This window comes from Falco cherrug, chromosome 1 (assembly GCF_023634085.1).
Source record: "Falco cherrug isolate bFalChe1 chromosome 1, bFalChe1.pri, whole genome shotgun sequence".
NCBI classification, from domain to species: Eukaryota; Metazoa; Chordata; class Aves; order Falconiformes; family Falconidae; genus Falco; species Falco cherrug.
Genome location: NC_073697.1, coordinates 41,637,759 through 41,661,938, shown reverse-complemented (window position 1 = coordinate 41,661,938; position 24,180 = coordinate 41,637,759). Strand labels below are relative to the sequence as shown.

At 42.9% G+C, this 24,180-nt stretch overlaps 1 protein-coding gene across 3 annotated transcripts in view; it reads right to left on the bottom strand.

Annotated features, from left to right (window-relative positions):
* SMOX (spermine oxidase) overlaps positions 1-24,180 on the bottom strand; it is a 56,349-nt gene that overhangs the window by 9,406 nt on the left and 22,763 nt on the right. For 2 of the 3 annotated variants that reach the window (XM_055711448.1, XM_055711438.1), the window contains 3 exons: positions 15,767-16,001; positions 10,993-11,219; positions 2,466-2,639 (listed from right to left, as the gene is read on the bottom strand). In XM_055711448.1, the coding sequence (XP_055567423.1) occupies positions 2,466-2,639; positions 10,993-11,219; positions 15,767-15,974 (609 nt within the window). In that variant the 5' untranslated portion in view covers positions 15,975-16,001. Of the gene's footprint in view, positions 1-2,465; positions 2,640-10,992; positions 11,220-15,766; positions 16,002-21,419; positions 21,577-24,180 lie in introns of all 3 variants that reach the window. The other variant, XM_055711455.1, reaches the window with a different exon arrangement.

Below are 24,180 nucleotides of genomic sequence, written 5' to 3'. Positions count from 1 at the left end.
GCTAGTAAGAAGTGTTTGGCCATAGTTCTGACAAAATCAGTCCTTAGCCTGCCTTCCAACCAGAGAAAACATTTTGTCATAGTAACAAGTGGCATCAGCTTTGGTTGCATCGGCCATGGTTGCATCATCCAGAGTTCAGAGTTGATGTCTTTGCTTCTGCATGATTCTGGGTCACAGTTCTGACTTTTCTATCATTTAAAACCCACTTCACTGGTCAGGCACTGGCTGCTTGGTGCTCCTACAACAGAAGCAGGAGCTATGTTAATCAGATGCTCTTCGCAACGTTAACAAATGTTTCCATGAGGACCCATGAAAAACTTCTGGCAGCTATTTCTGCTGTCTGCAGCTTTCAACATGCTGTCAAACAGACAACAATCAGCAATTCAACAATGTGCCAGAGGTGAGAGAACCCAACATAGAAGGAACTGGAGATAGAAAAGGGAAATGCCAAGACATGAAGCACTTGTGTTTGATTCATTTGATGTGATTATGAAAGCTTTAGATTCAGGACCTGTTGGTTAACATTTGCAGGAGTATTAGGTATAGCCGTAGCTTCCAACAGTCCCTAGAACAAAGGCAGGATGTTTGGCCTGTCTTGTGATTAAGTTTCTAATGATAATACTGATGCATGGGACACAATGATCTTAAAACCTTCAAATCACCAGAGTCACAAGGATTTGCACTCTGTAATTCCTTAAGCATTTTTTACAAAAGGAACATTACAATTCCTTCCCTCACCCTTTGGCCGATCTTCCAGGCATTTCCACACTTTAATGACCCTGTTTGGAAGCCTGGCAAGCCTAGGCGCTCTCCCTGTGCAGCATTCTGTTGCAGGGTAGGAATCTCTGTCCTGGGCTAAGATGTCAGGCAAACAAGTGAAAGTTGTACTAAATAGTTCATAGGCTTCTCCCGTGACTGTGTTGACAAACAGGTGGCTGCCCCTTCCTCGTCATGGCCCAGTGACTCCAATGAAGACTGAGCAGGCACATCTGCTGGGCCAGGTTGCCAGCACCTAGGTCTTGAAGAAGACCTGTCCTCTCAGACTGCTGTTGTTCCACCCCATCTGACGGCTGAGTGGGCAACTATCCCCAGACTCAGGGTCAGTTCTGCTGGCCCACAATACAAACCCTGCTCCCTGGGTCATGCAACAGGCTGCTCATCCTGCCTGGACACTCCAACAGGACGCTCCACATTGTGACGATAACAACGGTGATGGTTATTCAATTATTTCGACCAAAAAGGAAAAATGCCAGGAAGAAAAACAGGCAACTATCAAGACTATACTTTGCCTGATACACCAGTTAATCCCCACTCTCTCAGCAACCACTCTGGTCTGATAGTCTTAAGTATCAGAAGCTTTGTTGTTCTCAGGTATTTACACATGAGAAGGGATTTAGGAGACTTGCAGAAAAAGTCTCTGGCTGTGGCAACCTGTAGCAACAACATAAGTAACCACCAGGAAAACCAGGCCTATATCAAATGACTAACATTGTCTGCATGGCTGATGTTACATGGATAACACGATAAATAACTAGATTTTACATAGAAGCTGTGGAGATGCCCTGTGATACAAGCTTTGTTAGGTGTTAGGACACCAAAATATCAAAACAGCATTTGGGACACCCAGGTTCAAATCTCAGCTTTACCACAGATCCCCTGTGAGGAGACTCTTTGGATCTTTATTTCACTTTGTTTCAGCTTCTCACCTGTAAATAGTGAATACCACACACTCACCCTCATCACAGAGTGCTGCTTGCCTCCCCTGCCTCATTTCAGAAGACTAAGTCATTATAAGTGCAATAGGAATGACTGCTACACTTTATTTGTGGAGCACTTGATGCAACATTAAGTCCTCATCCCACAGAGATCTCATTTAGGCCAAGGTGTTGAGGGATAAAAAGAACTATGGAAGCCGTGAGGAAAGATGATTAGGACATGGGTTTATACAATCTACCTTTGATTTATGGCTTTACCTTCAAAATGCTTTCTAGGGATTTTCCCAGCAGATTACTAGCATCAAAGTTACATTTCTTCTGCTCTCTGAGATACGGACAGAGGCAGAAGTGGGTAAAAGACGCTTAGGATCACTAGGTCCCAGGTGTAAGGCAAAAGACAAGATGTTACTAAAAGAACCTGACAATAGATTAGCTTCAGGTGGTAAGAAAACATTAAGTCATACCAGAAAATTTAACAGGAATTGTAGGTAGGAAAGCCCCTTCTAATTAGACAGCTAGAAGTTTAAGGTTAAAAAAAAAAAAGAAAAAAGAGTAAAGGCATTATTTCTTGCAGCCCACTGTCTTTGGACATGTCTCACAAGGACAAGTTGTCAATAAAAACACAAACCACCCCAGCTGCAAGAGACCATAGAAAGCAATTCCCCAGTGATAGTCAAGGCTTAGCCAGGTGTCTGAGGTCCAAGATTTGTCTGTTCTTGGTTAAAACAAAACAATGATGTGCACACACACCTTAAGGTACTGCTGGATCATGGCTAGTTTCAGCCTCTTGACGGCCTCTGTGTCATCCGGATCGGCCTTGACACGTTTGCGCACTACGTCCCGTGTAAAGACGCCCACGCTATTCTGGCTCTCAGCATTGACTGGTTTACCTCGTTGGAAGAACTCCTGAGTCAGGTTATAGACCTGCCAGAGAGAGGACAGAAAGATGGACAACATGATTCACAGCAGAATCCAAGCCCCAATCAGGATGCTTTTTTCTCCATCCAAACCCAGCACATTCAGATCACCTTCTCCTGCCAGCTTTAGAGATCAGCTTTGGCAGTTTATTGTGCACTCTGCTCCCACACCATGTCAAGTTGTGCCCGCAGCTATGCTGGTTAGAAGGTAGGAAGCCACACTTCTCTCCAGGCAAAGATAACCACCCTTGCTCACCTGCAACAGGCTAGTTACTATTAAGTCATTAAGATACTACTAACTATTAAGTCATTAAGTCACTATGAAGTTATTTTTTAATTCAGGCATGTCCGTTCTATCCCTTGCAGATGCCAACAGAGGCAGTCCTGCCATCTTCAGTAGCTAAAGCCTGTTGTTCAACCAGCTGTTTAGATGCTGCAGCTGGATCAGTAAGCAAAGTAAGCGCAGACTGCAGAACACCTCTGCAGAACAGGTTTGTGTTTGCTACATGTAATTTCTGGCTCTGCTGAACAGTGTCACAGCCTGACTCGGCCCCAGTCTCCTTCCAAAGTCGAGGACTAGGACTGACTCAACCAGCAGGACCCACACGCTTCCTCCTGACAAGAAACCACTAGCTCTTCTCCCACCTCGGTGTCTCAGGTGCAATCCAGATTGTAGGGCCCATATATTTGAATGCTCTAGCCTGGAACCAGCCCTTCCACCCTCTCCACTATTTAGCAATAAAGCCCAGGAATCCACCAGGTGGGGGGAATTCAGTTTCACAGTTACTTTTCTGTTGTGCCCTGAAAAATAGGAAGCAATCAACACAGGAATTTTGTATGCAGACACCTTTTACTTGTTGAGCACAAGACAGGTAGAGATCCATGGAAAACAACGGCATCTCTTGTAGCCCTCCACCAAGAGCCAGCTTGAGGAAGATCTACAAAAAAAATCCCTAACAAATTGTTCTTCTTTGAAGGAGATCTTCCTGACTTTTTTTTTTTTTTTAAACCCTAGTTTTCCACTTTATGAGCTACTTAAAAGCAAGAAAACACTCATCCACCTCGGCCATCTGCTTGTGGCTGGCTGGCTACCATCATCAGTACTTCTGTCTGTAATACTGCCAGAAGAACCTACAGTTGAATCATGGCCCTTCATTTCCATGGAAAAACTCCGACGGATTTTTTAACACAGGAAAGCTTTTACAAGATGCCTCCCAGAAGCACAACTCATCCCACTGATGACTTGTTTGTCCAGAATGAGTCACCTTCTCACCTATATCATGCCACAGGGGTGCACAGTACTCTCACAAGTAGAGAGGCAATATTTCTGCTTGGTGAGTTTTTCCTGTCAAAGATGGTTGATTACATTGTGATCCTTCTTTGGAGACAGATTATTCAGACATACTGAGAAGTTAAACTCAAGAGTAAATGCCTGGTAAGAAAGCGGCAGAACTGTGGCAACCTTTCCTTCAAAGGTTCCTAGAGCTTCCCATTCTCTACTGATATGGCTATTGTTTTAAATCCATGTTACAGTTTCTTCCCACTCCAATTCTTCCCAGAAGCTTGATTGTCTCTTGGGTTTTAGGAACAAAGTGAATTTGAGGAGGCAAAAATAAAGGGATGATGAGGAAAGGGAGGTGGTGAGGAAAAATGCACAGCGGTGGTACGAGTGAGAGGGCAGGTCTACGAGTGAATGGAGGAAGGGAAGTAGATAAGGACAAGTAAGGGGTGAGGAGGAAATTGAAAATAAGTGAAAGAATGAAAAAGGGCGGAAATAAGCTACAAAACAGAGAAGTAATCACAAGAAAAATGATTGGAACTGGTGAAGATGGAAGAGAACTGCAGACACGGATTGGGACACAGCCTTTCCAAGGAGATTTCCAAACAAGAAAGATGAAGACCAATACCCTATATGAAATGAAGGCTTTCAGCAAAAGAAAGAAAGTAGTGCCTTTTCTGTTCCCCAATGCCAAAAGTTCTTTGGCAGTTTCAACATCCCATGGTTCTCAGGTCCACTGATTTCTGAGGCCCAAACCAATTCCAGCAAGTACAAGCTGCATAGACCTTGCGTCAGCATAATGCAGCTCAGCTTTCATAAGCCGATTGCACACTATAAGCAGCTAACGCATTCACAAGACAAGCAAAGCTGTGTTAAAACCCAGCCACCGTTTGGCCAAAAGGATAACCGAGCCATGGGTATGTTTTTATTAACCATTGTATTCTTCATTGTCCAACAGAGAAAAGAGCAGAAATGCACAGTTCTCTGTGCTGTAAACATCAAGTAAAGTCTTTCCTATAAACGTCAGTATAATCACCATTAGGATTTATTATTCTTTCTCAGAATCCCTGTTACTTCCTTGCTTTTCTCTTCTTGGGGGTGCTGAACCATTTGATGAACAGAAAGCAAAGCTATTGTAGGCAAGAAACAAAAGGAGAAACAACAGCAAGTCCAACATTGAGATATACTGTCATAATAAAAGAATCAAAACTATACTCAAAATATATTCTTTAGTGCACACACGCAGCGAACACATCCTATGTAAGAAACCATGGAAAAGGTTCACCAGAAGCCCACATTTGAGGTAGATTTCCAATGAAGTAGAAGCAGAATTGTACTGTCTGGAGTCAGAGTTACTTAGACTTTCCCTCCCCAGGTGGGAAACTGCTTATAAAACAGAAAGCATCATCACGCCTATGGGATCACCTCTGAAGTCACTGGGAACCGGCACTAGTGAGATGTGAAAACACATTCTCCTTCAATCATTTCATCACGATGTGATGACAGAAGGGCTCCCAAGAGAGTTCAAGTGGGCTTTATCTCAAATATCTGGGTGAAAGGTAGCATCAAGAATGACCTGAAATATTCTGCTGATTTTTCTAGTTAACCCTACAAAATGTTCATGCATCCACATCGAAAGCATCACGCCTATCAGCAAGGAGAGCTACCCCATATACAGTCTAGACTCATCTCCCCTTTCTACAGATCACATACAAGCAGTAATAAGAAAAGAACAGACTGCATCAATGTCCAGCTCCTACCACGGGCAAACAATGACCTGATCATTTCTCACCCTAAAGTTCCTCAGTGTCTGGGCAGAAAAACTGGCCCCGGAAGCCTGTCTGCAAGAACCACCAGCAGAAGCAAAACACACAGAACATCTCCAGTGGCTATTCATCCTAAGCAGATTTCTTTCCCTAATTCTGAGGGTTTACATACAGTCCTGCAGGGAAATGGGGCCGAAGGTCAGAAATTAAAAGGAGATTAATGGCCGTAATCCTAAAGCAGCTCCACTTTGGCTTACATCTTCTGTCTTCCTTCTGACTGGCTCTGGGGCATCCCACAACCAGGTCTCTGCAGCAAACATGGGTTCCATCAGGGATGTCCTCTCTGTTACCTACAGGCTTCCCACCTACACGTGTTTACTACATACGTGCTCCTCCACCACAGGAAGAGGCAGTCTCTTAGGAAGAACAAATCTAAATAAAGAAGTTTCTCAGCACTGAAGAAGGTCAGGAAAGCACATCCCAATTCACACTCCTTCCTGTCAACGCCAGTGACGATCTGTAGCATTGTTTTTTTCCCCACTTGGCTTTAAAGTTGCAGTGACTTAATCCCCGGTCGGTAAAAAACCCCACTGGAGATAGGTCCATGCTGTTACCAGGCCAGACATCTGTCAGTGCAATAGAGGGGCAGGGAGGGAACGGGGACTCTCCATGGCCCTTTGGTCCTGCTTTCTATGATAACACAAGGCAAGGCACTGGAGCTTAATTGGGGATGGCACAAAGCCCATCATAGGGTGGGGGTTAGAAGGGTGGAAAACTTTGTCATTCTTTGGCTGCATCCCTTCCCCAGAAGCTGTGCAGCACACAGGAGAAAGCTGACAGATAACAAGGTCATTAATTAGCTGATTGTTAAAGGGAGGGTTCCTGTGAAGCAAGTCTTTAGGGACCGAATCCTTCCTGAAAAGCCTAAGTAAAAACAGGCACTTTTTCTAAATCAGGCTGGCTGATGGACTGTGAAATTCTTGGGCAGGCAAAGCCCTGTGATTTTTCACCTGCATCTAATTTGTCAAGATCACCACCTCCCTCCCACCCTTCCCTAATACCTGGGAGTTGGCCTTAAATACCTCTTTGGAGAGGGAAGTGAGGCCTTAGCACCTACAGAAGAGCAACTCTGAGATGAGTGGTCCCTATTCACATCTTCCCAGCAGTTATACACACATGTGGAGACACTGAAGCTGCAGACATCAGCCTCAAAGGGCACGCTCCTGTTGCTTTTCTTTGAGAGTCCTGCAGATGTGGTATAAGCAGGCAGAAGCCAAAATCCTCCCCCAGCCCCAGGATTCCCTGTTATTCTAGCAAGAGCAGAGAGGAAGGTGAAAGATTATGAATGTGTCGCATTGACATCACACCTTGGGGAACCTTCCAGTGCTGGTGCCCACTTCCTCTGAGAGACCGACCAAATGGACTGATGATGACCCTGAGCAGTGCCAGCCCCACACAGTACATCGTCTGAGGATAGTCTTAAAGCAACAGTGGCTGGAGAGCTGTTCCACCAACAGCAGGCTCAATGCCCTTTCTCATGATGCATCTCTTGGCAATGCATGATTGGGAATCCAGGTAGCTGCTCTGCAGGACTGGAGACCTTCCTTACAGGCTCAGCTTGCTAGTGCTTTCACTGAGGAGGATTTGGGTCACCTCGATCACAAGCCTGTGACATATCTTGACTGACTTCAATGCAGTGCAACAGCCTCTCGGTTACAGCAGCCTCTCACAGGGAACTCTCTGCTACAGAAATGAAGAGCTGAGCAGTCTCACTGCTTCGCTTCCTCATAACCAAATAAAGACTTGTGAGGTACCCCCTACAGCTATCAAAAATTCAGGCTACTGCAAACAAAAAAAGCAGCAAAACTTGTATTAAAGTAGAAGCCGCCAGCCAAAAAAGATTGGACAAGTGCCTGGAAAAAGTGTAAGGACTTTCCAAATGCACTAACGAGGCAAAGCACTGGAGGTACTGGAGTGCCTTGCCTTTCACACCAGGAGAATTCAGCACACAGAGGAGAAACCTTCCCTTGCTTAGACTCCAGCTCCAGTGACTCCCCACACCCACATGAAACACTCGAGGGAGACCCTCTGCCCTTTGCATTCACAAGAATTTGGTGTCCAGATGACAAGATAACTGGGGCTGGAGAGATACAGATGGAGAAGCAGAACTGAAAGCATATGCTCGAGCCCAAGAAGCACATGGCAGCAGCTGCAGGGAAAGAAGGGCAGTGTGTGAGTACATGGGAAGTGAGCCAACTGTGCAGGAGAGGGCAAAAGTATTTGAAACTGTGACAAATTTAGCCCCGTTCATTCAGGACTACATTTTCCACTGTTAATGCCAGCACTCCATCCCTGATTAGGCTTTGCATCCATCATGTGGTCACTGCTTGTTTTGTTGGGTGGGTTTTGGGGTTTTTTCCTTTGAAGTCAGGACAGCTTGTGTCACAGCCTTTGCTATCTCAGCCTCTTCTAACGGGGGAGATGCAGCCTGAGAGATAAGATGACATGATGGTGGGATTGCTAACAGCAGGCTGCCTCAAGGATCTGAGAAGGGTCTTGGGAGCTCCTACGAGGCAAGGGAGGAGCCTGACCTCGGGATCTGGTGATCTGTGAGATGGCTTTTTACCCTAGACAACTTTAAGGTGTTTTGTTAAAACCTTTCAAAAAAACAGAGATGCAGAACTGCAGATCAAATTCCTACTGTTCCTCCCCAGCACCTGTTTCATCACCAGTTAAAGCACCAGTGTACTGGCCAGCCAGGACGAAACAAAATGATGGAATGTACTCTAGTGAAAATGCAATAATAATAATAATAATACTACAAGCTGAGGCAGCAGGGGACTCAATGAAACACAAAACAGAAATGCCCCAGGCAGACTCAGCATGTGTAAACAGAAACATTCTCTGCACTTTATGCCAGAAAAAAAGGTCCCCAAAGCTTGCACATGCTCCTGACCACCCACCCACTGGGGCACTTTTATCTCATACAGTCTTTTTTAACTGAAGATTTTCAGATCATGTAACCCACCTTAATTCCCACTTTTCCTACACAGTGCAGGGAAGAAACCACAATCAGCTGTCTTAAATCACTAAAGATTGTCCAACCTAACACCCCAAAGAGGCTGGGACAAGATGCTCAACAAAACCATGAGCTGCCCCTGCAAGCAATTCCAGCACACTTTGAAGGATGACAGAGAAAGCACCTCCTCAACAACAGCAATTAAGAGGTTGGCTGATGTCTTCTTCTTGGCTTAAGCTGTCCCTTATATTTTTATCGCAGAGAGTAGCTGCAGACATTTTCACAATCCATAAATGTGAAAGCCTTTTCTGTCTCCTAGTGATAAAGATATCCTGTGGCAACGATAAGCTAATTACATGTTGCATAAAGATTAACTTTTAATGTGTTGTTCTCTCATGTCACTGGCTGTTCCCTTTCTCTTGCTTTAAAAGAAAGGGTAGATTTACCAAATTAATCATTTCTAAAACACTGGCACCTTGTTATAGCTTTTATCTTATTGGCTGTATCTCAAAGCTAAGTAGCTCTCATCTTTGTGTTCTCTTCTCATTTCAGTCTGCTTGCCTCTGAACACCCTCCCTTTGCTGGACATTTTCATATCATCTTTGAGACAGGATGATCACCAAGCACTGCATGCAGTTTGGCGGTGTTCCATTTACATAAATAATGCTGCTCACTGCAGCATTTTCACTTTCTCTCTCCCTCTTTTCTAGTCTTAGTTGCTGTTAATTTTGCTCCACACACACTTCACCTGTATTTTTCCTGGCTGGCTCTGGTTCTTTTTCTATCCAGTAACTGGAAAAAGTTGTTCAGATTAATTATCTCCACCTGCCTATGTCCAAAAAGAATTCCCTCCCTAACATGGGTTGCTAGATTCCTTCCATATTGAGGTTTTTTTTGAAATTCCTACTACCACTCCCTAAAATTAAATACTTTTGCGCAATCCCATCACAGGTTCCAGTTCAGAGACCGAGGAGAGTGTCAGAAGTCTTCTAAAAATAAATAAATAAATAAAAAATAATCCCCATTTCTGCTCCCCATTCAGTTCTTGGTAATTCTTTACAGCTACAGTGACTTTTCTCTTGGTGGCTTTCTAAATGCTTATGGACACATTTTTAAACATGAAGTATGCAAGAGTAACCTGAATCTAGTGTGTGTTTACCCAAGCGTCAAATACGGGTGAAGTTCACTGTCAGATGAAAATCTGAAGGTTTTAGGCATGGCTACAGCCTGATGAAAACAATAATGTTTTGCTCTGTTTTATATAACCCACTGAGAGATCACATTACCTGGAAGACTAGATATTCTGCACTGACCCCTCCTAAATGTACTTCATAAGTGACATGACAAAAGTGTGGGGAATAATTATAATTAACTTTGGCAAGCCTCCTTCTTTCACTTCACTCTACCTAAGGCCAAATCTTCCTACTGAAAGTAGAGAGAATTAATACCAATCATTCATGTGTGCTCAACACACAAATCAGTAAGGAAGCCCATTTCCCCTCTGAAAGAAATACTAGGATGACAGCAGCAGTGCTAAGTTACAAGAAAGTAAAATTGGCCTTTTTTGTCAGACTCTAACACTAGCTCATTGCTTTTTTAGCAGAGGTTAACCCTTCCACCAAACATGCATTTGCATTTCCATCTTGCAGCCTTTTATTTAGTATGCTTAGGTTCTGTGTCTGTAGTTTGGTTGGGGTTTTTTTCTGTTTGGATCTTCTGCCACATACTGAGGCCCTCATCTACACTGAACCAAAGAGGACATCACTGGACATTGATCAAAAGAATAACCTTAAACTGAATTCCACACTGGTCTGAATCTACCAGAAAAGATGTTCCTTTCCTTCTGATGCAAGAAAACTTGCAATTCCTACAATACTGCACTGACTTTGGCACACTACGGTATTTACAACATCAATAAAATATCACAGGGCTACAATATTTAGCTGGGTTTGCATTCTACTTTGTTTTACAATATGATCCCTCCTCTACTCCCAAGTAGCTCATTCTAGAGCAAATGACTGGATCTTCCAGCAACTGTTGCTGGAAGCAATTAAATTGATGACAAATGTGGGAAGATTGTTCCTTCTGACAACGGTGGTTAATCCCACATCAGGGAAAATAGGTTATAGGTAAGCTGATAAGAGCAAACTAAGTGTTGACTTTTTTGCAAAGAAATTAAAGATATTACTGGGTTTCTACCTTTGTCCAGTACCAGTGCTTTGTCCAGTTGTAACTGTCAAGGGGTCTCACCATTTCAGGCAAACCTACAACCTACACAAAGCAGCTGAATACCAACCTCGTTGTATAAATCACTGAATTCTTCAACCACATCTTTCGGGATCCTTTGCCCATTGTTGGTAAGATGATAAGCCACCCCATTCTTGGAGTAAAGACTGATCCGTCCAACACTTCGCTCACCATCGGTAGTCTCTTCAAGTAAACCATTATCTTCTGCTAGATGATAGACTGGGTTTCCATGTGAACCATGAATCCACGTAGCTCCCAGTTCAAAAGTGGCGTGCCCTGTAGGAAAGTAAACCAAGGAAACTAGTCACTGAAGCCCATTTTCCTGAAAGCTTGTCATGCTCAACCCACAATAAAATGTACATGTGCAAAAGCAGAACAATTGCCCAAGGACAACACATTTGAACATCACTTAAGTGAACTTTCTCTGTTAGAAGACGGCAATGGCAGTGTTCTTCAAACTAGTCCTTTGGGATACAAGTTTAGATAGTACTAGGAGGATGGGATGTTTCCAACAGAGACACATCACAGTGACACACCTCTGATACTTAAAGGTAAAATTCAGAATCTTCTAGGTTCCTGGCTCTTACCATGGTTGTTGCTAGCTGCTCTATCCTTCCTATTTGACCTTTCTCAATCTTCTCTAAACCTGCGCTTAAGAACAGATCAGACAGCAGAGGATGTCCTGCCCAATTTGCAGAACAAGCCATGTACTAGTGAAGGGGGCATGAGAAGGAAAAGAGCTGTAAGAAGCCACACTGCACTATTTCAAGAAGGGCATATAAGGATATTTACATAAATATTATAGTTGTTGGGAAATAATAGAGTACCTAAAGACTTCAAATATCCAGTGTATTCAAGAGGAGGGGATGGATACCCAGACACAGGAAGAAAAGCATCTACAACAGGGAGATGTAGGAAATTTTGGATGGCCCTGAGATAGCAACATTGGCCTGCACACTGAACCTTGTCCTGTGATTAAAAATGCACATTATTTACAAATATACCTCAGATTAAGCACAATACAAAAATGCATTTCCATTCCTCAAACGAGTAAATGGGTTATATTTTAGTATTTATGCCTTTGAAAATTTAAATCAGGTTTCTTAAAAAGATGCACTATCATGTTAAACACCAAACACATTTAGTCTTCATCACCTATACTCTCTGTCTGCAAAATACAAAAAGTTCGGTCAGCCCCACTCTCTCCCTCCCTTATAATTAATGGGGCTTACACCAGGGCTCTCACACTCCATTAAGCCAGTGCTGCCATGTTTAGGCTGGTGGCACAGGGAGATGTTCAGCAGCTGAAAGGAGGTGCTAAAAATAAGCTTGGGTCATGTCCTCCACCCACATTTTTACAGATTCTCAGAAGAAAGAGCAACTAACTGTTTTAAAGTCTGACAAAGCCGTGTTCTCCCAATATCCCAGCCAACACTATACTGTGCAGTTCACTCTGCAGAGGTGTGTGAATGCCTGATTAAGTGGGATAGTTAATAGGATCCTACTTGATGAAGAAAGGATCATGCAGTTACTAGCCATCATATACTGTTTAACATGTAAATATATGCTCAGACAGAAAGACACTGCAGCACTACGCTATAACGCAGTCAAGTTTAATGGGTAAAAGCTCCAAGAAATGCTACTCTCCAGCTGAGACACTGCCTCCAATGGAAGCTCCACATTATCTTGTTTTTCAAGCAGACGACCATCTCATCATTAAGGTGCATGCTGATTGCCCTTCAAAATATATTATAGGACTTGACAGCACAAGACTTTTATGTGTACCTAAAACAAGGCATGTGCCTCAGAGTGTGCAGCATCGAGTCACAAATGTGTGAATATTTAAGCCACCACAAACTCCAATACACTCCCAGAGCACCCAGCCTAGTGGAAATGACTGCTGTACATTGGCAGCTAAAGGTACAAAGCTCATAAATATTGCATGTGGCAGTCACCTTGTTAATGCAATCCTCCTGAGAGTCATCACATGCCAGATCAGCAGCAGGAATACTGCCTGCTGCTTTATGTCAGGAGCTTGCTCTCTGCTACACTAACAATCCTCCTGTATATAGCTCTTATTTATGGGGCACCTGATCTTTGAAAGAAAAAAAAATGCCAGCAGGTCCCACTGTGTTGGTGCTGGGTAACAATGTGTTCCAAGTTCTCCTGTTTTCAGTAGCTGTGTGGAATATAAACAAATACCAACAAATTAAAAACAGTCATTCTACCTGGAATACTTAGAAACTCACAATCATCTCTACCAAGCAGATAAGCCAACTGTTACTTAGTGTAAGGTACATGATAAATTATTTAAAAGCGTAAAATTAAATAACATTTTTTTAAATAGAGGTGGCTAATTTACTTTCAGGGCCTTAAAAGATTTTAGTTTCAATATTAACATACTTCAAATGCACCATCCAGTACAACAAAAAACAGACAAAATCTGCTTCCTATTCTGTGAATATAATTACTGAGAAACAAGCAGCAGTCAAAATAGGCCTATACACAACTATACACCATACCAGTAATTTTCTAAAGTAATACACAGATCGTGTATCAAGCCTTCTGAATACGCACAGAACTTTCAGATTTCCCATTTCAGCCCTGACTATTTCTTGGGTGTCCTGTCATGAAATATCCATGGTGGATATATATGTTATAGATCATGTACAAGAAACACGCATAGAATCCACAAACACACAAACCCTCTGCCTCACCTGTGCTAGAAACAATGAATAAACCTCTGAAAATCCAGATTATTCCTCCCTGTGCTGAGTAGCAACATACTCTATGCAGCTGAGGGAAAATACTATCCCTTGCAAGATACAGCTCAGTGAGAGTGGAAGTATTAGGATATAACCCTGAGAAGGTGCCACCATAGCTCTATTCAAGATTTGCACTGGATCTTTAGTCATGTGTACAGATAGAGGAGTGGCCAGAGAAGTTCAACATTCAAATGCCATTTACAGAAGCAGATCAAAAAGTTTGTATGTTGAACATCCAGAAGAACCACTTCTGTAACAGTTTCTTGTAAGCTTTAGCCAGTTGTGAGAAACGAGCCGGTCTTGCATGCCCCAGGTGCAACCTTGCTGGCTCCAGGGAATACAGAGAAAGAAAACACAGCCCAGGATCAGGCTTCCCTTTTGCCCTTATACCAGGGAATAAGGAGGCCCTGAGTACATGCTGCTTCTGAAGATCTCACCACCCAACAGAGCTCCAAAATTGTTTGGCTAAAGGGCATGCGAATCTGCAAAGCACAGATGGGGCCATAACACGGACCCACCTCGGGAGAGAACTGCAGTCCACACCCACACAGTGTAACTCTGATGGTTTGCAGAGGGTAAGAAAAGACGATTTAGTTTGTAGTTTTAAGAAAGGTATTAAAAGATCAAGACTTTGGTTTCCTGGTCCTCTGCTCTGCAAATAACAGTTACATCTACCAAGTGCAAGACCTCCACCAGACTGAAAAGCCTGCTCTTGTCTCACGTTAGCCAAGAAGCGCTGATGAACGGGAGGAAGCAGATGCCCTGCAACAGCAAAGATACAAGTAACTGGTGAAGATGTCTAAAGGTGCGAGAATTGGTCTCAAAACTAGTACAACAAAACTATTTCACAGGTGCACTGACAAAACAATATATTGCTCCCTGAAGATTTTGGGTCTTTAACACTTCCCTCCTCTCACAGACATGATCCAGGATATTTTTAATACAGTGTATTGTGAGTAAAGGACACACTTCCCATTCTAACTTCTGTGCCAAGTCTCAGCAGAATGTAAAGTGCCCTATTCAAACCCTGGAGATTCAATTTGTCCGATTGCTTTTTCACTCATTTCCCTTCTGCAAGTTCATGGGACACTACTGTTTATTTACTGTGGTGAGTTTATCAAATAAAATATACTAAGTGATATAAGCACCTGACAAATAAAAAGGAGGGCAGCAAGAGGCCAAAGTTAATAAATACAGAGTGTGACCAGAAACAGAACTAGTTAATTGAAATCAGGAAGGCAATTCGGTAAAAGTGAAGAGCTTTTTGCCTCCTGCAGAGAAGAGACAGGCAATGCCCTTCTAGATACCAGGGAAAGTTTCATTGACTACTGTGCTGCAAAGGGCAATGTTTGTTCCAGTAGTTTTGCATTTAAAGATTTTACAAGCCCTTCCAATTGACACGGGATTAAAATATCCTGTGTCCGCACCTTTATTACACACAGAGAAAGGAAGCTGCAGAGGTAGGAAAGCTGCAAATCAGGATGAAAGGATACATTGAAGAGGTTTTCCCAGCAGTCTGAATCACAGTGGGTAGTGCCCTACACAGTAAATTAGTTCTAGGGAAATGAATGGGGCTATTTGTGAAACAGAATAGCTTGGAGCTTGCCCCTTTGCGAGTAATGGAAGTCACTGAGAAATGGCCGTTCACTAGCCAGGGGATTTACTGACTGCTCCTAGTCAAGAGTCAAGCTTGAAAAAGTTGGTAGAACCTGTCTCAATACAGTTACTTAACTACAGAATGCTTCCCACAGACCTGAGAGACACAGCTCTTCCTGTATGGGTGAAAACAATCACAGAGATCTTAATTTCATAGAAACATGGTTTTGGAGCAGCCCTCCTTCAGAAGAGATGCACAAACTAGCTCAGACTCACCCACCCACCCCGAAAAGAGCCCAAGGACTTATGATCCTGACAACATCACTCCTCAAATAACCTTTTGCATGTGCACACTGAATGAAAAAGCACATTTCTAAGGTCAAATTAGCCTAATGACAGCACAAAGCCCTGCTACCAGAATAAAGAAAGCCCAGTGCATTACTCCCAAAATGCTGCTCTTACCAAGTTTCACACTTTGTACACGGCCTCCAATTCGGTCAGTCGCCTCAAGGATAGTTACATCCGTGAAACCGCTTTCCAAGAGTGCTTTCGCTGCTGACAGGCCTGCAAGCCCAGCACCAATAACTACTATTCGAGGCTGTCGTTTTCTCCGTAGGCCACTACTAAGAGGATCATCCGTGCTGTCTGCAGATATTTCACAACTTTGCATGCCGTCCAAGCTCTCTTTCTAAGGAACCTATGGAAAAAAGCAAACAAGTGTGTTCAGGGAACTCGGCTCAAACTTATCCTCTGCCGTTAAAAATCCTAAGGAAGCCTGAAAACAAAACAAAAAAAAAAACCACAAACAAACAACACAAAAGTCTAGCAGAAAAGAAAACTTGTGAACTAGACCAAGTCTTCAAACTGGGATGCATAGGAAGGATAACTGAGGTCAAACTGGGATGCAACAACTTTTTGTCCTGAAGCACCAGCACTGGAAACTCCAGAAATCTCCACCCTCTTGTACCATGTAGACCAATTCCAGAGAAGTCAAAGGATTTTCAAACTCCCATCTCTTTATATAACCTTCAAAAGCGGCAATTTTGTGGTAAAGACTTTTTAAAAAAAAAAAGAATGAAAGAAAACCACATGCTCAGTGCCGACATGCCCCACAACACAGTGATGAAGCTTCATTTTGCCTCTGTGGCAACCTCAAAGCATAAGCTTTAGATCATATAACTAGGGGACTAGGTAAAGAGGATTTAGCTCAAAGCATGGAGATCAGATATCAAACCGATGATTACAGAAATGGTACAGATGGAAAAATGTTTCAACTGATGAAAGCCAACAAGGGCCAGTTCAAGAACGCCCAGCCACATGATGCAACCCCTGGAGCCAACACTGTCCAGCCACATCAGGATCTGCCTCAGCCTTTGATGAAGAGCAGTTCAAACCCATCCCAGCCCTGACTAGTGCAATTCTATCTCCAGCTACAGAATGCACCTGACTGCTCCTCCAAGCAGCATCCTGTTTTTCTTTGCAAACTCCTCAAAGCCATCTCTTTAACTGTGCATACCCTTAGTTGTCAGGCCCATCACCTTATTTTAGTACACATCCTGAGTCCATGATTAAGATTAAATTTTAATCGGGGATCACCAATGTAGGATGTCTTTGTACACAAATGTCAGTGTCTAGTCATCTGGTTCTGGGTAGGTTCACACTTGCCCTCAAGAGCACAAAGGAACAGGGTACAGAGACCCATACTCTACCAGGCCCAAGAAGACATCAGTCCTGACTTGCAAAGGATGAATCCTGGGCTGTGTGTTCACCACCCCTTGAATCATCTAGAACCCAGTGATTTAGATAGAGTGCACACATCATTCCCAGGCTTACTGTCCTCCCTACCCAACACTTACTGAATGCAGACAAATCCAAGGAGATAGTATGCTGCCTCTACCTGTTGCCAAGCTACTGGATACACCTTCTGAGCTCTTCCCCAATTTGCCCAACACCTGGCCAGCATCAAAGACTCCTGCTCCTCTCTTGCAGCACCAGGAGAGACAAACTTTTGCACTTAAGACACTGCTGGACTATCACAGTATACAGTCATGCATACTAATTAAGTACAAAGCAATAGTGGTTTCATCTGGACAGTCCCTTTTTCTCCAGGATCTTGAAGAATTTATGTATGTTGACCAAGCATCTATCCCCTGCTCTCTGTAAGAGACACCAGACTGCAGTCAGCAGTGATTTAGGCAGTGGTATAAAAAGTAAAGTGGTCCTGCTGGAGCTCTTGACATCTATTTTGAAAATGTTTCAACTGGAACAACTTCAGCTCAATCCACCCTATCTGGGCTCACCTGCAAAAGAGATCAGCACAGTGCCTGTAACAAGCTCTGCTTCTGCCAGTACAGCTCGTTCCAACTGCCTCTGAACAACGGAACAGGTGACAACGGGCAGCTCTGCCTGCAGCCATGCTAAAAACTTCTACCTGCGACCACATCAATCATCTCACTGTTTTCACCTCCTGACTAACAGATCTCAGCTAGCAGATGTTTGTCATAGGGAGCCAGACATTAGTGTTTGGAGAGTTATTTCCAAGCTGAAGTCAAAACATGTCAGGCATCTGATGCTTTCTAGTCCACGGTGAAAGAATCCGTCACGAATCATGATCATTTGACAGGCAGAAAAGCTGTGAGCAGCCAAAACCAGGCACTGGACTTACTCTGAGCAAGCTGGATTCAAACCCAGTACAACAGTTTAAAGAAGTAGCAGTGAACAATTTCTTTTCTTCCCTGTTCCACAAGAAACAGTAAGATCTGGAGCAGACAGGATAGTGGAGGGTGCAAAGCTCCCTCCCTACCGTAGCTTGGTGAGATGGGTCAAGTTTCCAGTTGCAAACACCTTAAGACTTGTCTCTACTTGACTCTGATGTTGATTCATTGCTTTTGTGGACTTCCCCCATCTTGGACAGGAGTGTTTTGTTCTCTTTTATCTTAATCCAGTCTGAAAGTGGATTTTCAGAATGGGCTAAGACAAAGAGGAACATGGCACTCCAGATATGGAGGGCCTCCCTTGAGAGTTAGCTGGGAACTGCTCCATAATGTGTAGGTGAAATCCTCACCAGTCAGAGGCTGATACAATGACAAGCCCGCTCCCCAACAGACTCCCACAAACAGAGATAAGGGATAACATTCTAGTTAAAAGCCCAACTATAAAAAAAAAAGGAAGCATCACTTTTCTGTATTTACCAGTGCAGGACAATGGGAAGGAGCTGGGTTTCCTACAAAGAAATGGATTTTTCCACCACCTTCTCTTGAGGCTGAGCAAAGCCACATTTCTTGGGCCCTGTCAATCACTGGTCCTTTACTTCCCCTCCCACACATCTCAATTTATCAACTTTTAATCTAACAAGATGGGAAATCAAATTTCTCTGGGTTCTTTTAAGATCTTAAGATGGGCCCCAAACATTGGGATCCCTGTATTCAGAGCTCCAAGAAAGTCTACCACCAGGATATGAAGGGAAAAGCGGTACAGTTTTTAAAGAACTGCAACAGCAAGTCACGTGGAAAAGTCTGGTGTTGGTACAAAGAGGAATGACCCTCTCCTGGCAGCACCAGCTTCCAGCAGTAAGTCCAATAAAGACTGTTAAGGGAGAGATAACGTCCAGACCACTGAGTCTAACAACCCCCGGGGCTTCTCCCCATTGCATTTGCCAACTCCTTTTTCCTTTTTGAATCCCTCTATACTTCTGACCTTCACAATAATGTTGTGGTGAGGATCTCTGCAGTCTACTAATCTTCTGCAAATATTAATGTCCTTTTGGTGATTTCAAAACTCCTACTGAATGAAAATTGAGGACATCCCCCGAAACTATGTTATAAGAAACATTGAACAGTCATTCCTTGTTCACATTCTCCTCAGTGCTAAGAATGCTCACATATGATCCTAGTTATCGCTTCTTCAGGAAGAAATAAATCTTAATCTGGCTAGTCCTTCCTCATTTGTAAACTATCATAAACCCACAGCTGAAATAAATCTTGAAGACATTTCTAGTAAGAGTTACTACGACCCATAGACATTCTACAACACTCTCTACTTCTCATCCAGTCTCCAGATAGCACTTCAATACATCTATTTTAATTGCCACAGTAAAGGAACATATTTTCTGCCACCTACATCCTGTAGGAATTACTCTAGTTAGCTCAGTTCTTTAAGTACAGCTTTCTCACTCCTGGTTTCAGCAAACTCATGCAAATTCTTCACATGAAAGCTTCAAGAAAATGTTTTCCCCTCCTGTTTCAGCATTTTAAGACTGGATTAGGTGACCTATCTAGACACATGAGAAAATAACAGGGTATTTTGTGCGTACAGAATCCTGATTTAAAAACCATCCTTAATTAATTAGCCAACAGCCTTTACCGTATGATCGGCAGGGGAAGGCAATTAAAATTTAACAAGACCTTGGGCTTTCCAACCAGGATACATGCTCCACTGTGAAATGAATGGACAATAAAAATATATGAATCCCCACTACACTTTATTTCAGTATCAATTACACACGCTATTAGGCGCGTAAGTAAGACAAGCACATAAAGTACAATCTATTATGTGCAATGCTCTACCTTCACTACTTGTCTGGCCACCACTTAGGGCTTCAGCCACTTAATATTACCAGGTCCTCTGACACAAAAATAGTTTGGCTTTTTACTTTCTCTTGATTGCCAAAAAGGGTTGTTTTGGTGGTTGTTTTTTTCCATCACAGGGTAAGAGGTGTGTTAGCTGTAGTACTATGAATCTCTTCGAGGCTGTAATTTTACTTTGTATCCATCTAAGAGCAAGTGAAGTACGAAAACATAGCTTCACTAAAGTTCCCACTGCTTTGTCTTGCTTATACCTTTGCTGTGTGACAGCTAACAGGCCCCTATTACCCACAAGAAAAAAAGTTAGCCAACCTTCCTTCTGTCTTAAAATTACAGCTTTGATCCTTTTACCTCTTGCACATCTAAGTGTCTTACTCATGATATTTTAATCACTTCTTCTTCCAGACCTGCTCCCCTTTATCAATCTCTAGTGCCATTTTGCCCTTGCCTCCCTAGGTGCCACAATCCTTCGTTCGTTCTTTCTCACTACCACCCATTTCCTTCATTCAAAAACACCCCTGTAAAAATCCCTAAAATCACATACACACACACCAAAAAAAAAAAAAAAAAAAATATCCTGAGCACAACTGCTGTTTCCCAGCAGACAAATCTTTGCAAAAATGTATTTTCTAAGATGGGCAACATTCTACCAACCCAGAATCACAAGTTTCCATTTCTGTCATTTGTACCCTTCAATCCTACGAGCTCCCCATCCCTTCATCTCTGCTGATCTTAGCTATGTGCCAAGCCCACTGACAGCTCCCAGGGAAATGACTTTTCATCTGCACAGAGGAGCCTTGTTAGCTTTCAGAAGGTCTTCACACCAGAGCTATCCTAGCAATAACTTAGAAATTATTTTGAATGGATTCTTATGCTTCATCCTTTTAATAAGGACATATTCTGGATACACTCCCTTTAACAGAGAGTTCCTTCTACTTACTTAAGTTACAACGGCCCCACAGACAATGGCAACCTAGAAACAGCATGAATGTAAACGTCACATTAGCCTTCTCTACCTTTAATCCAGCAGCAATAGCAATAACGTTCAGAGGTACGTCCACTTCATGATTTTTTTTTTTCTTATTTTGCCAGTAAAACCTGGCAGGTCACAAGGAAGAAGCCAGAGAATTAAGACAGTTCACAACTGCCCTCCTTATTACAACAACACTCTCTAATCAGGCTATTCTTCTAGGACCCTTAAGTAAAAGGTCACCAAGGCTCCAACAATTTAAAAATACAAAACAAAAATAAACAAAAACGTTTCTCAAGGAAATCTGCTATTCTTAGCTCAATCAAATACTCTTGTGGTAGTACTGTCTTAGCTGTAATTACACAAATACTCATACAAGGCAACGTGCTCACATGCTTAAAGGTTTGTCTGGTAGTTGGCTGGGGGGGTTTGGTTTGGTTGTTTTTTTTTCTACCAGGATTGGCTGGTATTAAAAGAAGTGACCTTCCTCTCCCTTCAGATTTCATGTAACACAGCAGAGTGTCTTATACCCATGAGCCACAGCTGCAAGCTCCCAGCTTACCAGAGACTCCAATCATGGTCATCCCAGCTGGGACTCGTCTCACCCCATGTCATCATTTTGGTGTCAAACTTCCATCTTCTGCCTGCAGCCTTTCAGGTGATGGAGAGGAGTAATCCATCCTGCTGACCTTTGCCACACCTATCTTAGGATGGGCAAGCTGAAAGGAAGATTCCAGACTAGTTTAAGACAATCACCTAACTCTTCTGAGTCCTCTTACATCAGCAGTTTAGCTAGGATCAGGAGTTTGCTTTGGAGTAACCTTAACACCCCCACCTCCCATGCCTTCATTTGTGCTGTGCAATGGTATCAAAGCAACCTAACAGCTTCACTCCTTGTGGATGAAACTGAACTACAAGATGCATTTCAGGAGAGCCAAAATATATCCCAGCCACTAAGGGGCATATATTATGGGACTAGAGTACTGTAAGTCCAACCTGGAGCCTCTGGGGACACACACTTACAGACATGGGAACCTCAGCACTGACTCTTCCACTCAACATTTCACCTCATATTACCATGACATACTGATCTAGAAATAGCTTTTGACAGCTAAAATCAGGTTGAGAGGAACTGTAGCTCCAGAAGAGGCAGCCAGTGGCTACACTTCCATGTGCTATTCCAAGAATTCTGCACAAGGATGCTGTTTTCTTTCCTAACCACACTATTTGCCTGAATTTCTTGGTCCTTCTATAGTTAGTATGAAAATTTTCAATTCAACACAAGTGTAACAGCCAGTCTGGAGGGTGAGAAATGCATCATCAACACTAACTCTCTGCTGACCGCACAGACCAAGAAGCTCCAACATAATCAACCAAAATTTACCAGGAGTCACTTCATTCCCTCTAGGTTTTTAATTGATGGGAATTAAGCATCATCCTTAGTCAGAAACCTAAACAGCAATATTGTGTGTTTTTGAAAGGAACACAGATAACAACAACAAGACTTCATTTCAGTTGAAAGACTAAATGGAAGCACAAGAAATAAACACACTACTATTTTCTTTTTAAGTGCAACTATTCAAGATACTATCAACACATGAAGGGGCACGAAATATACATGTATCTATAACACACGTTTTTCAACACAGTCTGAAAGTGTTTACAAACTGAGAATACTTGACACCAAAGGATTAATTCAATCTAAGCAGAGACAAAGTGAGACTGAGCAACCAAGACCAGAAGACAGAAAAATTCAGAACAGAAATTAGATGGCTATTTGTAACACTGACACTAATCAGTTGTTGAAATACTTTTCACTAAAGACAGAGAGTATACTGCTTGAAGCTTTTAAATCAGGATCCAGTATCTCATAGACTATACACTCCGGTCCCACCAGAAGACAGGGTTGTGGTGCTAGAAATGCTCCTGCCCATTTGATGGAGATGGCCAGGGCAGATCTGCAAGATGAAACTTTCTGGCCTTTGCACTTCAGGAATCTACTATGGTGCAGAACTGTATGTTTCTGAGCACATGCATTATTAGCATAGTTTTGCAGAGATGGAGTGCACAAGCAGGTGGTTTCCAGTGATGCCTAAGGAATGGAAATTTGCACAGACCACCCAGTACAGGGCATCTCCTGGGCCTCAGAAAACAATAAAATAGAAGTAATAATAATAAAAATAAAAGCAACCATGCAAAATTGTTAGTACAGTTTCAAAAGCCATTTTTCAATAGATGTAATAATCTCTATTACTTCAACAACTGCATACAGAAGAGTGGTTATCTGAAAGCACAACAAGCAAAGCCTATGTGCAAAAGCTCCACAATGGAAACAGAAAGGCAACTTATTCAGCAGATGTAAAGACACTCTAGTCTTTAGGCCATTAACTCATTACACAGTCTAGCACTACTTGTACTAAGCAAGTGTATGGTCATAATGAGTAACGTTTATCTAAGTAACTGCAATAACAAAATTTTCAATTATCATCTCTAGTGCACCTTTTTTTCTAAGCTGAGGGAGAAAGGCTTGGAAGGATTATTCTAGTTGGAGCTATTTTATCTCCTTTAACACCTTTCCAGGCTTCAGGCTCAGGCTGCCCACTGAGTATAGGCCAGGATAGAGCAGATCATCTCTCTGAGTTGATACAGAAATGAAGTGGAAGGAGATTTCTGTGCTGGTCACCCATGCCTCCTATCACTGTTAGCTGTGGCTCTCCACTGCTCCTGGCACAAGAAACAAGGATTTTGTAACTTCTCCCTCTTTTCCCCTTCCATCAGCCTTCTCAGAAGCAAGCACATTAATCCTTACTGCCTGTTATTACGAGATGCTCTTTCCAAGCTCTCCAGGCTGTAAACATGTCAGACTGGAAGATACGTCTCTTTTTTCCTTGTCCCCATATCCCCCCCGCTTCTTTTTAATCCAGCAGGTTGCACGCCAAACTCACTCACAATGCTTTTCAGAATCACCATTTATACCAGCATGGGTTAAGTACAAACCCCCTTTCAACAGAAGGCAGGAGCATTATTAATTGAACTTAAGTACTCCACGTCAGTCAGGTATGTGAGCAAAACAAGCCTGCTGTTATAAACTGCCTTTGTACAGTAGTTGTGCAAACACCAACCTGGCAAGGTTGTGTCTGCAGCACAATGGGAGGGTTATTGCATCGGAAGCAGACACGCCTCATTTATTCAGCTACCTGGAGAGCTGCAGGAGCGGGATAATGGTCCGCAGCCATCTACATACATACCAGAGCCCTTCCCAAGCTCATAAACCTGTGTCACCGACAGCACCCGCACCAGTGAGATCAAGGTTAACTTGTGCT